We start from the raw sequence: 16,929 nt of genomic DNA, 5'->3' as shown, positions 1-16,929 counted from the left end.
CATGAGTGCTGCCAGCACTGGGGAGCTACAGTTCATTGAGGGAACCATGACATTTTTAGTCATTTTAGCAGATGCTCTTATCCAGAGCGACTTACAGTAAGTGAATGCATACATTTCATAATTTTTTTTTCTCTACGTACTGGTCCCCCCGTGGGAATCGAGCCCACAACCCTGGCATTGCAAACGCCATGCTTTACCAACTGAGCCACACGGGACCAATGAACCATGAATGCCAACATGTACTGTGACATACTGAAGCAGAGCATGATCCCCTCCCTTCGGAGACTGGGCCGCAGGGCAGTATTCCAACATGATAAACGACCCCAAACACACCTCCAAGACGACCACTGCCTTGCTAATGAAGCTTGAGGGTAAAGGTGATGGACTGGCCAAGCATGTCTCCAGACCTAAACCCTATTGAGCATCTGTGGGGCATCCTCAAACGGAAGGTGGAGGAGTGCAAGGTCTCTAACATCCACGATGCATCACGATCCGTGATGTCGTCATGGAGGAGTGGAACAGGACTCCAGTGGCAACCTGTGAAGCTCTGGTGAACTCCATGCCCAAGAGGGTTAAGGCAGTCCTGGAAAATGACGGTGGCCACACAAAATATTGACACTTTGGGCCCAATTTGGACATTTTCACTTAGGGGTGTACTCACTTTTGTTGCCAGCGGTTTAGACATTAATGGCTGTGTGTTGTGTTATTTTGAGGGGACAGCAAATTTACACTGTTATACAAGCTGTACACTCACTACTTTACATTGTAGCAAAGTGTCATTTCTTCAGTGTTGTCACATGAAAAGATATACTCAAATATTTACAAAAAATGTGAGGGATGTACTCACTTTTGTGAGATACTGTAAATCCTTAAGTATTTCACAGTTGTACATGTACTAGTTATTTCTAAGGGCAACACTACTTCAGTAAAGCCTGCAGGCATCATAATGCCACTCCTCAAATGTTTGGCATGACAAGGAGTGGCATGACGGCATAAACAGACCGGTACCCAGGGCTAAGGACCTAGAAGTATAACCTAGTAAAAGTAGGGTAAACTGCTTCGGGTGAGCTTAGCCTACCTAGAGCTGTTCTGGCTGGTGTGGCGTCTTTCTTGATCCAGAAGGAGACCCAGGAGAGCACCACGGTCAGGATACAGGGGATGTAGGTCTGGATGGTGAAGTAACCCATCCTTCTGCTCAGGTCAAAGAACACTGTCATCACTATGTAATCACCTGGGAAGAGGAGACGACAACATGGACTGAATGGCTTGGACCCTATCACCTGGGGAGAGGAGTAAAACATGGACTGAATGGCTTGGACCCTATCACCTGGGGAGAGGAGTAAAACATGGACTGCATGGCTTAGACCCTATCACCTGGAGAGAGGAGGACAACATGGACTGAATGGCTTGGACCCTATCACCTGGGGAGAGGAGTAAAACATGGACTGAATGGCTTGGACCCTATCACCTGGGGAGAGGAGTAAAACATGGACTGCATGGCTTGGACCCTATCACCTGGGGAGAGGAGTAAAACATGGACTGAATGGCTTGAACCCTATCACCTTGGGAGAGGAGTAAAACATGGACTGCATGGCTTGGACCCTATCACCTAGGGAGAGGAGAGGAGGACAACATGGACTGCATGGCTTGAACCCTATCACCTGGGAAGGGGAGAGGAGGACAACATGGACTGAATGGCTTGGACCCTATCACCTGGAGAGAGGAGACAACAACATGGACTGAATGGCTTGCACCCTATCACCTTGGGAGAGGAGACAACAACATGGACTGCATGGCTTGGACCCTTTACATGTACAGTGAGAGAACCAGCATTGACTAGAAAAGTCCACAGGAGTGAAACCAACATGGACTGAAACCATGACAACAGTAGAACCAAAATGGACTGAAACCATGACAATAGTGGAATCAACATGGACTGAAACCATGACAACAGTAGAACCAACATGGACTGAAACCATGACAACAGTAGAACCATAATGGACTGAAACCATGACAATAGTAGAACAACATGGACTGAAACCATAACAATAGTAGAACCAACATGGACTGAAACCATGACAATAGTAGAACCAACAAATCTATTTAAAGGTCCAATGCACCCGATTTTTATCTCAATATCAAATCATTTCCGTGTAACAATAAGTCACTTTATTGTTTTATATTAAAACGGTTTAAAAAAATTGCTTCTTAGCAAAGAACAATTTCTCTAGGAAGAATATGGGAGTGGTCTGAGTTGAAGGAGAAAACAAAAAAATTGCTGTTAGGAAACAAACTAAATTTACGCAATTATTAACCAGACGAAAATGGAGGGTCAGGCTTTTTCAATTTCACTCAGGAGGAGGGTTTTGTATGTTTTTATCTCTCTCTCTCACTGAGCATTTCGCTTTTGCCTTTCCATTGACGGTTTGATCAGTCACTCTCTGTGCTTGGTGTATCCAGAATGTGGGCGTGTAGAGTATCAGGCGAATAAAGTAGCGCTTGTAGGGATGACGTAGGGCAACAGAAATGCTGCGTTCAAAACAACTGGAAACTCTGAAATCTCTGACTTCAGACTTCAGTGCGTTCAAGAAAACTAAGAACTCGGGGAAACAAACACACTCTGACTGGAAAAATCCTTTTTGAATGGTCATCCAAATCTGAATTTAAAGTCGGAAACTCTGGCATCTTTCTAAAGCTCAGACTTTCCAACCTGGTCCCACGGGGAGACCAGTACGGAGAAAAAAACGTATGAAATGTATGCATTCACTACCGTAAGTCGCTCTGGATAAGAGTGTCTGCTAAATGACTAAAATGTAAAATGTAAATCACTGACGTCACGATTTGACCTCGTTTTTTTTTTTTTTTTTTTTTTTTTTACATTTATTGAGTTCCCAGTTGTCTTGAAAGCACAAAAAAAAATAACTGTGGTTTATCACAACAACAAGCATGGAGTTGCATAATTATACAAGGACCAGAACTCGTGAAAAGTTGTGAATCTTCACAATAACTTAAGGGTTTCTTGAAGTCTCTGTCCACTGAAGAGTCTATAAAAATTCAATGGAATTTTGGAGTCAAAAAAGGAGATGGTTCCTCAATGCGGAGAAAGGTAAATGGATTAAATCGGCTGTTGGAGAAGTTGCTACAGAATGGGGAGGACAACAGTCCCTGTATTTGGGGAGTTTCTCCCATTTCTTCTCTGCAGATCCTCTCAAGCTCTGTCAGGTTGGATTGGGGAGCGTCGCTGCGCAGCTATTTTCAGGTCTCTCCGGAGACGTTTAATCGGGTTCAAGTCCGGGCTCTGGCTGGGCCACTCACTATTACCAGTTGCTAAGAGTAAACTCTGCAAGAGATGTCCGTTTTAGAGGGATAGAGAGATAGTGACCAGCACGAGATAGGGTATCAGTTGCCTCAGAACACTCACAATAATCATTCATTAAAATACATTACTATCAAAATACAACACTAACGGTAAACAACTTTACCTGCTGTTGTCTTGACTACGTGTGAGGTGTTGCGTAGTCCCATGAAGTCAAACTGATAGAGTCTCCAGGACCTCTGGTCCGACGTCTCCACAGAGTTTTTCCTCCACTTGTAAATCATCTCATCTCTCGGGTAGCCATCTGGAATTAAACACAGAGCAGGTTAATGTGGTGTGACTACCCATCTGGAATTAAACACAGAGCAGGTTAATATGGTGGTGACTACCCATCTGGAGTTACACACAGAGCAGGTTAATGTGATGTTGACTACCCATCTGGAATTAAACACAGAGTAGGTTAATGTGGTGTGACTACCCATCTGGAATTACACAGAGCAGGTTAATGTGGTGTGACTACCCATCTGGAGTTACACACAGAGCAGGTTAATGTGGTGTGACTACCCATCTGGAATTACACACAGAGCAGGTTAATGTGATGTTGACTACCCATCTGGAGTTACGCACAGAGTAGGTTAATGTGGTGTGACTACCCATCTGGAATTACACAGAGCAGGTTAATGTGGTGTGACTACCCATCTGGAGTTACACACAGAGCAGGTTAATGTGGTGTGACTACCCATCTGGAATTAAACACAGAGCAGGTTAATGTGGTGGTGACTACCCATCTGGAATTAAACACAGAGCAGGTTAATGTGGTGGTGACTACCCATCCGGAATTACACACAGAGCAGGTTAATGTGGTGTGACTACCCATCTGGAATTACACACAGAGCAGGTTAATATGGTGGTGACTACCCATCTGGAATTAAACGCAGAGCAGGTTAATGTGGTGGTGACTACCCATCTGGAATTAAACACAGAGTAGGTTAATGTGGTGTGACTACCCATCTGGAATTAAACACAGAGTAGGTTAATGTGGTGTGACTACCCATCTGGAATTACACACAGAGTAGGTTAATGTGGTGTGACTACCCATCTGGAATTAAACACAGAGTAGGTTAATGTGGTGTGACTACCCATCTGGAATTACACACAGAGCAGGTTAATGTGGTGTGACTACCCATCTGGAATTAAACACAGAGCAGGTTAATGTGGTGTTGACAACCCATCTGGAATTACACGGTACTGTGACCTCTCTCTTCCTCTATTTTTCTTTCACAATCACTCTCTCTCTCTCTCCTCTCTCTCTCTCTCTTTCTCCACCTCTCTCTCTGTCTGTCTCTCTCTGTCTCTGTCTGTCTCTCTCTCTGTCTCTCTCTCTCTCTGTCTCTCTCTTTTCCTCTCTCTCTCTCTCTCTCTCTGGTCTCTCTTCCTCTCTCTCTGGTCTCTCTTCCTCTCTCTCTAGTCTCTCTTCCTCTCTCTCTGGTCTCTCTTCCTCTCTCTCTAGTCTCTTCCTCTCTCTCTAGTCTCTCTTCCTCTCTCTCTGGTCTCTCTTCCTCTCTCTCTGGTCTCTCTTCCTCTCTCTCTAGTCTCTCTTCCTCTCTCTCTGGTCTCTCTTCCTCTCTCTCTGGTCTCTCTTCCTCTCTCTCTGGTCTCTCTTCCTCTCTCTCTGGTCTCTCTTCCTCTCTCTCTGGTCTCTCTTCCTCTCTCTCTGGTCTCTCTTCCTCTCTCTCTAGTCTCTCTTCCTCTCTCTCTGGTCTCTCTTCCTCTCTTTCTAGTCTCTCTTCCTCTCTCTCTAGTCTCTCTTCCTCTCTCTCTGGTCTCTCTTCCTCTCTCTCTGGTCTCTCTTCCTCTCTCTCTGGTCTCTCTTCCTCTCTCTGGTCTCTCTTCCTCTCTCTATTTTTCTTTCACAATCACTCTCTTTCCCTCTCCCCCTCTCTCTCTCCCTCCACCCTAATAATAATAATGATATTGATAATGTCTTTATTGTATCCCTTTCTGGAAATGTGTTTTACATCTCAAATGTACCAGCAAAGCATCACCACAGTGATGCTAGATGGTCCTACAGACAGACTGATAGGCCCAGGGTTACATTAGTGTATCTGTATCTGGTTCGGAGGACAGCAAGCTATTGAAAAGACAGTCTGAATGAAGAAGACAGAGTGGGGGAGGAAAGCAGAGTAAATGAAAAGGTTTGGTTCAATACAGGAGTCCATTCGTCTTTGTGTTAAAGGGATGACCACATCTGATCATTTCTTTTCACGGAGGACTGGCTTGAATTGTGAGGATTTAACACAATTTATCTTCGTAATGAGTCAAATCTATTGTTTTTCTACACAATGTTGCAAAAAATAAATGTTGTGATCTATTCAGTAAACACAAGTCCAGCAAAATGGACAAAAGCGTGTGGCGGTATAGCAGGAACAGCGGCATCTAGTGGTCAGAATAGGGTACTTTCACACTACTTTATGGTAAATAATTTCTCTTAATAGGGGAGATAAAGAAATATCACCAAATTCACAGGGAATAAATTACATAGTATGGAGAAGCAATACTCCAAGCCACAGCTACATAGTACTTGTCAAATATAGAGAACTGATTCCTCATGTCTTACTCATTGGTAGGAAAAAGTTTGGTCCAAATTGGATTTTGGATACTATATTTATTGAATATTATCTGAATCCTATCAATTAAAAATGGCAAATTTTGGGTGCAATTAATTAGCTTAAGTTCTCTGAGATGAAATTATTTTCAACAAAATAATGTTGCAGGAATGCTAATGTCACGTCCTGACCAGTAAAGGGGGTTATTTGTTTTTGTAGTTTGGTCAGGGCGTGTTTTATGTGTTTCGGGGTTTTTGGTTTATGTTCTATGTTAGTATATTTCTATGTTTATTCTAGTGTGTCTATTTCTATGTTTAAGTTTCTTGGGTTGACCTTCAATTGGAGGCAGCTGTTCCTCGTTGCCTCTAATTGAAGGTCCTATTTAGTAGGGGTGTTTCTTCATGGGTTTTGTGGGTAGTTGTTTTTTGTATAGTCCTTGTGTCCTTACGGAACTGTTGGTTGACGTCGATTTATTTTATTTAAGTGTTCACTTATATAAATAAAAGAAGATGAGCACGATACCCGCTGCGCCTTGGTCCACTTTCTACGACACACCTGACAGCTAATTGTATCTGTAATTAATTACAGAAACGATTTAAGAACAATCTGAGATGGTGGGTGTTAAAATCATATTTTCCTGCTTTTTGAAGTGGAATGATCCTGGACAGTCATGTCATGAGGTTCTTTCAGTAGCTACTCAGCTAGCACATAATGTTCTGAGAACCATATGTTTATTAGATCTTGGTGAGAGTGTGATTGTCTGCTGCCAATGACTGGAATGAACTGCAAAAATCTCTGAAGCTGGAGACTCTCCCTCACTAGCTTTAAGCACCAGCTGTCAGAGCAGCTCACAGATCACTGCACCTGTACATAGCCCATCTGTAAACAGCCCATCTATCTACCTACCTCATCCCCATACTGTATTTATTTATTTATCTTGCTCCTTTGCACCCCAGTATCTCTACTTGCACATTCATCTTCTGCACATCTACCATTCCAGTGTTTAATTGCTATATTGTAATTACTTCGCCACCGTGGCCTATTTATTGCCTTAACTTACCTCATTTGCACTCACTGTATATAGACTTTTTGTTTTCTTTTGTTCTACTGTATTATTGACTGTATGTTTGTTTTATTCCATGTGTAACTCTGTGTTGTTGTATGTTGTCGAACTGCTTTGCTTTATCTTGGCCAGGTCGCAGTTGTAAATGAGAACTTGTTCTCAACTAGCCTACCTGGTTAAATAAAGGACTTGTTCTCAACTAGCCTACCTGGTTAAATAAAGGACTTGTTCTCAACTAGCCTAACCTGGTTAAATAAAGGACTTGTTCTCCACTAGCCTACCTGGTTAAATAAAGGACTTGTTCTCAACTAGCCTAACCTGGTTAAATAAAGGACTTGTTCTCAACTGGCCTACCTGGTTAAATAAAGGTAAAATAAAATAAATAAAATTAGATATTGGTGAGAGTGTGATTGTCTTCTGGTTATTTTGCATACAACCTTACCACAACTTTCTGGAAATAGTGCAGGATAGTTTATTGGCTTTGGAGCAGCACATTTAAGGAACTGGACAGAATAATATTATTTTCTTGGTATTTCATTACTTTTAACAGAAGGTTTCCTTAAAAGTTCAAACATGGTAACATTTCATTTCAATTTTGGTAATGTTCCAGGAATGTTCCCCAACTGGCTTGACTTTGGGAATGTTCTCAAAAAGATCAGAGAACATTATTAAGAAGCAACGTTCTTCTGTGGGAATTTCAGTACTTCAGCATAACGTTTGCTACAGGTTTCATCATGGTTCTATATAAACTGATGCTTTGAAATTGTTCCAAGAACGTTAGGAAACAACATTCTTCTGTGAGAAGTTCAGTACTTCAGCGTAACGTTTCCTCCAGGTTTCTTCATGGTTCTATTTCAAATGGAACTGACAGCGTTTTAGCAACATTTAAATGTTATTAAAATCTGTTCATATACACCCCCAGCAAGAATATGCAATTTTGTTCCCCTAATTTTAATTTAAATTTTTTCTTCTGAGAAGCGAGCACTTAGATATGGTCTTTTTCACATTTTCATACTTTCCTAGAATGTTTGGGATTGACGTAGAGTAAGGTATTTGTGAAAATTCTATAGCGATATAGAGTGGGATAGCAGCTGTGCGTTTGGACAAGTAATAGACACTGCAGTAAATAAAATCGAATAGAAATGTGTCGGTCTTGTCCAGCGCCAGACTCTACACAGACCAGTGAACCATAGCCAATCAGAGTTACAGTAGGCCTATATGTAAATGAGCCATTTTCCACACTGGCCTGTCATCATTCACTTCGAACTGGACTGTGTGTTTACATGCAGTAACAACAGCACAACTTTAGATCCTTGGAAAGCATTTGCCAAAAGCCACAAAACACACCTTTTATAATGGTCCTCTTACATTTAGAAAGTTCTATTGATCAAACAGCCATGACCAGGTAGGATATCTCTCCCTCAAGTTCTATTGATCAAACAGCCATGACCAGGTATCATATCTCTCCCTCAATTGTTTGTTCACAACAACAACAACAACTGTTAGTCAGAAATCTAACGAGCCAGAGATCTAACGAGGGAACAGTAGAAAAACCCTCATCAAGCTTTTTCAGTTTGGCGTCAAAATTGTCCTGATAAACGACGGGGAATATTAGCCTGCTCGTCCTTTTGCAGCTTGTCTGCCAATGCATGCTTGTCCCAACCCACATTTTGACAACTGAACGGGAACTTGCCTGCCTGCCCACCTATTTGATCGACAACTATACTCAGCCTTGTCTCAGGATGGTAAGTTGGTGGTTGAAGATATCTCTCTAGTGGTGTGGGGGGGCTGTGCTTTGGCAAAGTGGGTGGGGGTTATATCCTGCCTGGTTGCCCCGGACGTAGTGCCCAAACACACTAACAATCAATATCCCACAAAACACAGGTTGGGAAATAACTACCTAAATATGATCCCCAATCAGAGGCAACGATAAACAGCTGCCTCTAATTGGGAACCATATTAGCACCAACATAGAAATAATAAACCTAGATCACCCCCTAGTCACGCCCTGACCTACTACACCATAGAGAATCAAGGGCCCTCTATGGTCAAGGCGTGACAATACCGGATCTTAATGAGTGCTTGTTTCCTTTGAAATGGGGTCTGAATAGACTAAAATTAAGAAGTCTGTGTCTAAAAACATGGTATGCTAGTTCCATCCAGGATTCCATCGATAGAGAACACAAGATTATAGGTTTTGAATCTCACTGAGATGCAGTGTCACAATAGACCTTCATTAAGACCTTCATTTCCGAAAATACTATGTAAATAATTCATTTCCATGTGTCCCACCTGTGGTTGGAGTTCAAAACAGTTAACCCAAACTAAGCTAGCAGTGTTATTACAAAGTCTTATATAAACATTTAGTTAAAGTTTTTTTAAGGAAGTTATTCAAACGTCTAGGAGCAACAACAGCTCAACCGCGAAGTGGTAGGACACACAAGCTCACAGAACGGGACCGCCGAGTGCTGAAGCGCGGCAGTGCGTAAGAAATCGTCAGTCCTCGGTTGCAAAACTCACTACTGAGTTCAAAACTGCATCTGAAAGCAACGTCAGCACAAGAACTGTTCTTCGTGAACTTCATGAAATGGGTTTCCATGGCCGAGCAGCCGCACACCAGCCTAACATCACCATGCGAAATGCCAAGCATCGGCTGGAGCGGTGTAAAGCTTGCCGTCATTGGACTCAGTGGAAGCAAGTTCTGAATCCCGCATTACCATCTGGCAGTCCGATGGACAAATCTGGGTTTGGCAGATTTGTATTTTTATTATTTTTCTTTCACCTTTATTTAACCAGGTAGGCAAGTTGAGAACAAGTCCTTTATTTAACCAGGTAGGCTAGTTGAGAACAAGTTCTCATTTACAATTGCGACCTGGCTAAGATAAAGCAAAGCAGTTCGACACATAGAACAACACAGAGTTACACATGGAGTAAAACAAACATACAGTCAATAATACAGTAGAAAAATAAGTCTATATACAATGTGAGCAAATGAGGTGAGATAAGGGAGGTAAAAGCAATAAATAGGCCACAGTGGCGAAGTAAATACAATATAGCAATTAAAACACTGGAATGGTAGATTTGACAGTAGATGAGTGTGCAAGTAGAGATACTGGGGTGCAAAAGAGCAAAATAAATGAATAAATAAATACAGTAGGGGAAGAGGTAGTTGTTTGGGCTATTTATAGATGGGCTATGTACAGGTGCAGTGATCTGTGAGCTGCTCTGATAGCTGGTGCTTAACCCCATCGAACACCTTTGGGATGAATTGGAACGCTGACTGCGAGCCAGGACTAATCGCCCAACACCAGCTCCTGACCTCACTAATGCTCTTGTAGCTGAATGAAAGGAAGTCCCTACAGTAATGTACCAACATCTAGTGGAAAGTCTTCCCTGAAGAGTGGAGGCTGTTATAGCAGCAAAGGGGGGACCAACTCTATATTAATGACTTCCCAGAAGAGTGGAGGCTGTTATAACAGCAAAGGGGGGACCAACTCCATATTAATGACTTCCTAGAAGAGAGGAGGCTGTTATAGCAGCAAAGGGGGGGACCAACTCCATATTAATGACTTCCCAGAAGAGTGGAGGCTGTTATAGCAGCAAAGGGGGGGAACAACTCCATATTAATGACTTCCCAGAAGAGTGGAGGCTGTTATAGCAGCAAAGGGGGGACCAACTCCATATTAATGACTTCCCAGAAGAGTGGAGGCTGTTATAGCAGCAAAGGGGGGGAACAACTCCATATTAATGACTTCCCAGAAGAGTGGAGGCTGTTATAGCAGCAAAGGGGGGGACCAACTCCATATTAATGACTTCCCAGAAGAGTGGAGGCTGTTATAGCAGCAAAGGGGGGGACCAACTCCATATTAATGACTTCCCAGAAGAGTGGAGGCTGTTATAGCAGCAAAGGGGGGGACCAACTACATATTAATGCCCATGATTTTTGGAATGAGATGTTTGGCCAGCAGGTGTCCACATACTTTTGGTCATGTAGTGTAGCTAGAGTCTCTAGCACAATGTCTATGATTCATTGTGGTTCAAGAAGACAAAAAAAAACATGTGAATTTTACCTTAAGTCTGGTCCAATCAATATGGTCTAATTGCTGTGCTATTCACACATTCAACTGAGTCTATTCATCTTGATGCTCGCAGCATCGACTATATTCATCTAAAATGACCAATTAACTGCTGACTTCAGGGAGAGAAAAAAAACTGGTAATTTCTAGAGGTAACCTCGTAGCTCAATGAAGGTCTATAGAGCTAACCTCAGGTCTTAATGAAGGTCTATATAGCTAACCTCAGGTCTGAATGAAGGTCTATAGAGCTAACCTCAGGTCTTAATGAAGGTCTATATAGCTAACCTCAGGTCTGAATGAAGGTCTGTAGAGCTAACCTCAGGTACTAATGAAGGTCTAAACCTCAGGTACTAATGAAGGTCTATATAGCTAACCTCAGGTACTAATGAAGGTCTATATAGCTAACCTCAGGTCTTAATGAAGGTCTATAGAGCTAACCTCAGGTCTTAATGAAGGTCTATAGAGCTAACCTCAGCTCTTAATGAAGGTCTGTAGAGCTATATGGAATCACGAAGTAACCAAAAAAAGTTTTAAACGAATTAAAATATATTTGATATGTTAGATTCTTCAAAGTAGCCACCCTTTGCCTTAACGACAGCTTTGAACACACTTTTTTTTTCTTCTTTTGACTGCACGCTGCTGCAACCTGATTTCATAGCTTTTCATATTATTTTGTATGTAAATCAGAGACACTCCATTTAGTATAATATGTTACGTTTTGTATGGTATGTATTACATTTGTGGATGTCCCTCATCCATTTTCGAATATGCTACGAATTACAATTTGTGCAATATGCTATGAATTTCCAATACCTATGAAATCTTACAAATTTTAAATAGTTGTGGCTAATGTTAGCTAGGTGGCTAACGTTAGCTAGGTGGCTAACGTTAGCTAGGTGGCTAACGTTAGCTAGACTAAGGGTTAGGATTTAGGTTAAGAGTTATCGTTAAAGTGTTAAGTTTAGGGGGAAGGGGGAAGGGTTAGCTAAAACGCTAAGTACAGTAGTTGCAAAGTAGCTATAAAGTAGTAAGTTGTTGAAAAGTTGGTAATTAGCGAAAAGTTGTTCGTGATGAGATTGGAACACTCAACCTTTGGGTTGCTAGACTTCCGCGTTATACCCTCACCCTTCCACCTTAACGTTGTGTGTCTTAACTTCATGGAGGTAGAGTGCATGGTGTTGCAGCCTATAGCCTAATGTCTTCTGTCTAACAGGTGGGCCTACCTCATTTCTTAAATAGGAAGAAGTAGGCTCCAACACAAAGCCTTTCTTACTGTTAGTAAAGTTTAATTCAAATGAAGAACGTTGAAATGAATTATGCCTACTCGCATTTACCTACTTTCAGCACCATGAGCTGTCCATTTCCCATTGATTGTGCTGCGATTGCTGCTTCAAGTTTCAGCACCACAATGTAAATTACTTGAATCTTGTGAGGTCAGTTGTGGCTCAGTTGGTAGAGCATGGTGTGTGCAATGCCAGGGTCGTGGGATCAATTCCCACGGGGGGGACAGTACAAAAAAAAATAAAGATGAAATGTATGTATTCACTACTGTAAGTCGCTCTGGATAAGAGCGTCTGCTGAATGACTAAAATGTAATAACTAATAGATACACAATGGGCAAGAAACACTGTTTTCAAATAAAAAATCAATTATAGTAGTAGCAAGCTATAAAAGTTGACCTCCAGTCCTCCTCATCTTTGCGCTCTCCCCTTCTCGCACTGAACAGAACATAAGCTAGACTGCATGCAATTTTTTGGACTAAGCCTAACCCCCCCCAAAACAAAAAAATCAGAAGAACATTTTGACTCTCCCCCTGAACTGCCACCATAGCCCTACACAGCACAGCCATTGGTTAGGCAACACACTAAACAGTTGTTGATCAACAAGAGCAGAATAGGTTGTTGTTCTGACATGTGCTGTCAACTGTGGGACCTTGTATAGACAGGTGTATGCCTTTCTAAATCATGTCCAATCAATTGAATTTACCACAGGTGGACTCCAAGTTGTAGAAACATCTCAAGGATGATCAATGGAAACAGGATGCACCTGAGCTCCAATTTCGAGTCTCATAGCAAAGGGTCTGAATACTTATGTAAAAGTGATATTTCCTTTATTTATTTATTTTTGAAGAAGAAAAAAAAACGTAACAAAATGTGGAAAAAAATCAAGGGGTCTGAATACTTATCAAATGCACTGTATGTATTGGTACTCTCACATGCACATTTCCGTCCATTAAGGTACAATGCTAACTTTTTGTAGCACGTCTAACAATGCTAACATCTGAAGTGGGCAGAGAACAAACCCCTTTTCACATTATTAAGATAGAATTGAAATATTATTTTTGAAATGATCAGTAAATGTAAAAACAAAAAAAGCAATAAGCACCATAAAAGTAATTAACAAATAAAATAAAAAAATTGTATTTGTTGTGTTCATAATAAAAAAACAACATTAAAAACAAACAATGCTAACATCTGTTTTAGCCAAAGCCCAGTTTAATAACACGGGGTCGGTTGCTCGGCAACAGCACAGCTAAGTGTATGGAACAACCCTAGACTACTGTAGCTACTGTAGCTAGCTATATGGTGGCATTCAAACTGAGGTTAATCAATAAATGCAAACACATATTTGGGATGAATTAGATAGCTAGCTATCTAATGTTGTTACCTAGCTAACATTAGCTTGCTTGTACAAAGTCCAGCAACTAGCCTCTGTAGCTAGTTAACACCGATCAGCTGAAAGCTAGTTAGCTAACGAACAGGCAAATAAAGGCTAGCCAATTAATGTGCTTTTGTTTTGATTAGCTATCTAGCTAGCTAACGTAAAGTTATACCAGTCAGATGAGAGCTAACGAGCAAGGAAAGCTAACTAGTGTAACAGTGCAGGTTCCGTCCCTCTCTTCGCCCCAACCCGGGCTCGAACCAGGGACCCTTGCACACATCAACAACTGACACCCCACGAAGGATCATTACCCATCGCGCCACAAGAGCCACGGCCCTTGCAACGCAAGGGGAAACCCTACTTCAAGTCTCAGAGAGAGTGACGTCACCGATTGAAACGCTATTAGCGCGCACCACCGCTAACTAACTAGCCTATATTTGACCAAATAAGGTTTTTCATATAAAAAGGCTTAAGTCATCATGTGTAAACTGCTGATCTATACATGTGCGTGTAATCTGAGCACAAATAAGGTATCGAATGTCTTTGGCTGCTATGATAGCCAGTTAACATTAGCTAGCTAGGTAATGTTAGCTAACGTGTATGGCCACAATATATCTTACTTTCTTACACAAAACAAAGCTAGTTAACAGTTCCAACTGTTCTGCCTGCAGCTATGGAACCCTGACCTGTTCACCGGACGTGCTACCTGTCCCAGACCTGCTGGAACCCTGACCTGTTCACCGGACGTGCTACCTGTCCCAGACCTGCTGTCCCAGACCTGCTGGAACCCTGACCTGTTCACCGGACTTGCTACCTGTCCCAGACCTGCTGGAACACTGACCTGTTCACTGGACGTGCTACCTGTCCCAGACCTGCTGTTTTCAACTCTCTAGAGACAGCAGGAGCGGTAGAGATACTCTCAAAGATCGGCTATGAAAAAGCCAACTGACACTTACTCTTGTGTTACTGAATTGTTGCACCCTCGACAACTACTATGATTATTATTATTTGACCCTGCTGGTCATTTATGAACATTTGAACATCTAGGCCATGTGCTGTTATAATCTCCACCCGGCACAGCCAGAAGAGGACTGGCCACCCTTCATAGCCTGGTTCCTCTCTAGGTTTCTTCCTAGGTTTTGGCCTTTCTAGGGAGTTTTTCCTAGCCACCGTGCTTCTACACCTGCATTGCTTGGTGTTTGGGGTTTTAAGCTGGGTTTCTGTACAGCACTTTGAGATATCAGCTGATCTAAGAAGGGCTATATAAATACATTTGATTTGATTTTAACATTAGTTACTTTAAGTTTAAAACAACCAAAAACTGCCACACTGCTCACGTTCATTTGCATTGCACAGACCAAGCTACGGTAAAATGAGAACTAAGTGCAGAAAAACTGCACTTAGTCAAGGAATGTAATGTAGCTAAGAACAACCAAGACCACACAAACCATAACGGAGAAAAGAGCATGTTTAGTTAAGAAACAGTAAGTTACTTATGAACCACATATAGTAAATGTTTGAACCCCAAAATGTAGACAGAACCTTAGTTGTACATGCTAACATCAACTAAGGTTGACTCGGCTGAAACTATCTCTGTTTTAAACATGTCGAATAAATTCCAGATTTGGCAATCGTTCTCTCTCTCTCTCTCTCCTGCCGTCTTCTTCATTCTTATAATCCACATTTGTGCTGACCGATCAACACAGTGTGAATTAACTTTTCAAGAAATCTAAAGTCGCCATGCACAAATTAAAAATAGTCATAGGGGTTACACATGGAGCACCAGGGTAAAAGGTCCCGTGTGGCTCAGTTGGTAGAGCATGATGTTTACAACGCCAGGGTTGTGGGTTCGATTCCCACGGGGGACCAGTACAGAGAAAAAAAAAAAGAAGAAAAAAAAATGTATGAAATGTCTGCATTCACTACTGTAAGTTGCTCTGAACAAAAGCGTAAAATATCAGAATCATCGGCTGCACAACATGCTGTGTGCCAGCCTGGGACACTGAAATTAGTATGATGTCTTACTTTTGTTATGGTGACAGAAGGTTATTGAAAATGACCTCTACAGAGTAACAGACAGGAAGAGAGGTGACTCTTAAAATGACCTCTACAGAGTAACAGACAGGGGTGACTCTTAAAATGAGTTCTACAGAGTAACAGACAGGGGTGACTCTTAAAATGACCTCTACAGGGTAACAGAAAGGAAGAGGGGTGACTCTTAAAATGACCTCTACAGAGTAACAGACAGGGGTGACTCTTAAAATGACCTCTACAGGGTAACAGACAGGAAGAGAGGTGACTCTTAAAATGACCTCTACAGAGTAACAGACAGGGGTGACTCTCTAAATGACCTCTACAGGGTAACAGACAGGTAGAGTGGTGACTCTTAAAATGACCTCTACCGAGTAACAGACAGGACCATTAGTTGGTATGAACAGGAACCTACTACATCAGTAGTATTACAGGATCAGTTTAGTATATCTCAGGGCAGCAGGGATATTATTACACAATATTATACAATATTATTTATATTGTATGTTTAAATTAAACACGGGTCTAGGTCTATGGGAATAGTAAAGTCCTCTACCAAATTTGATATTTCATAAAATTTCACAATTCACAATCATGATGGAACTGGCTTTTCAGACTAAGGTGAGGAGGCTCTCGTGACAGGCGAGGAGGCTCTTGTGACAGGCGAGGAGGCTCTCGTGACAGGCGAGGAGGTAATCATGACAGGCGAGGAGGCTCTCGTGACAGGCGAGGAGGCTCTTGTGACAGGCGAGGAGTCTCTCATGACAGGCGAGGAGGCTATCATGACAGGTGAGGAGGTTATGACAGTTTAAATGCTAATATTCTTTCATTCCAGTTTACGTCCTGCCCTTTGCTGCTAATATTCTCTCATTCCAGTTTACATCCTGCCCTTCGCTTCAGATGAACAGGAAAAACTGAATCACCGCATAAATAATCCTGAGTGACACGGTGGTATAAAGGTGGAGACGAACACAGAACAAAATGGCACTGCATCAACCACTTTCCCAAGACAAAAGCAGAGACAGTGAGAGAACGGGGGAGAGGGACAGAGCGGGAGAGAGCGAGAAAACGGGGGAGAGGGACAGAGCTGGGGAGAGAACAGGGTAGAGGGAGAGAGCGGGGGAGAGGGAGAACAGAGGGAGATAAGGAAAATAAAAGGGGAAATGGAGGAGAGGG

The 16,929-nt window shown here is 42.1% G+C and overlaps 1 protein-coding gene across 1 annotated transcript in view; it reads right to left on the bottom strand.

Annotated features, from left to right (window-relative positions):
* Window positions 1-3,458: 3,458 nt before the first annotated feature.
* Window positions 3,459-16,929, bottom strand: part of LOC115158918 (gamma-aminobutyric acid receptor subunit gamma-3-like) — a 232,298-nt gene continuing 218,827 nt past the window's right edge. Inside the window, exon 6 of the mRNA XM_029708343.1 lies at window positions 3,459-3,620. Coding sequence (XP_029564203.1) covers window positions 3,463-3,620 — 158 coding nt within the window. The 3' untranslated portion in view covers window positions 3,459-3,462. The remainder of the gene's footprint in view (window positions 3,621-16,929) is intronic.

The sequence above is a fragment of the Salmo trutta genome, chromosome 22 (assembly GCF_901001165.1).
Source record: "Salmo trutta chromosome 22, fSalTru1.1, whole genome shotgun sequence".
NCBI lineage: Eukaryota > Metazoa > Chordata > Actinopteri > Salmoniformes > Salmonidae > Salmo > Salmo trutta.
This window is presented reverse-complemented; position numbering and strand designations above follow the sequence as displayed.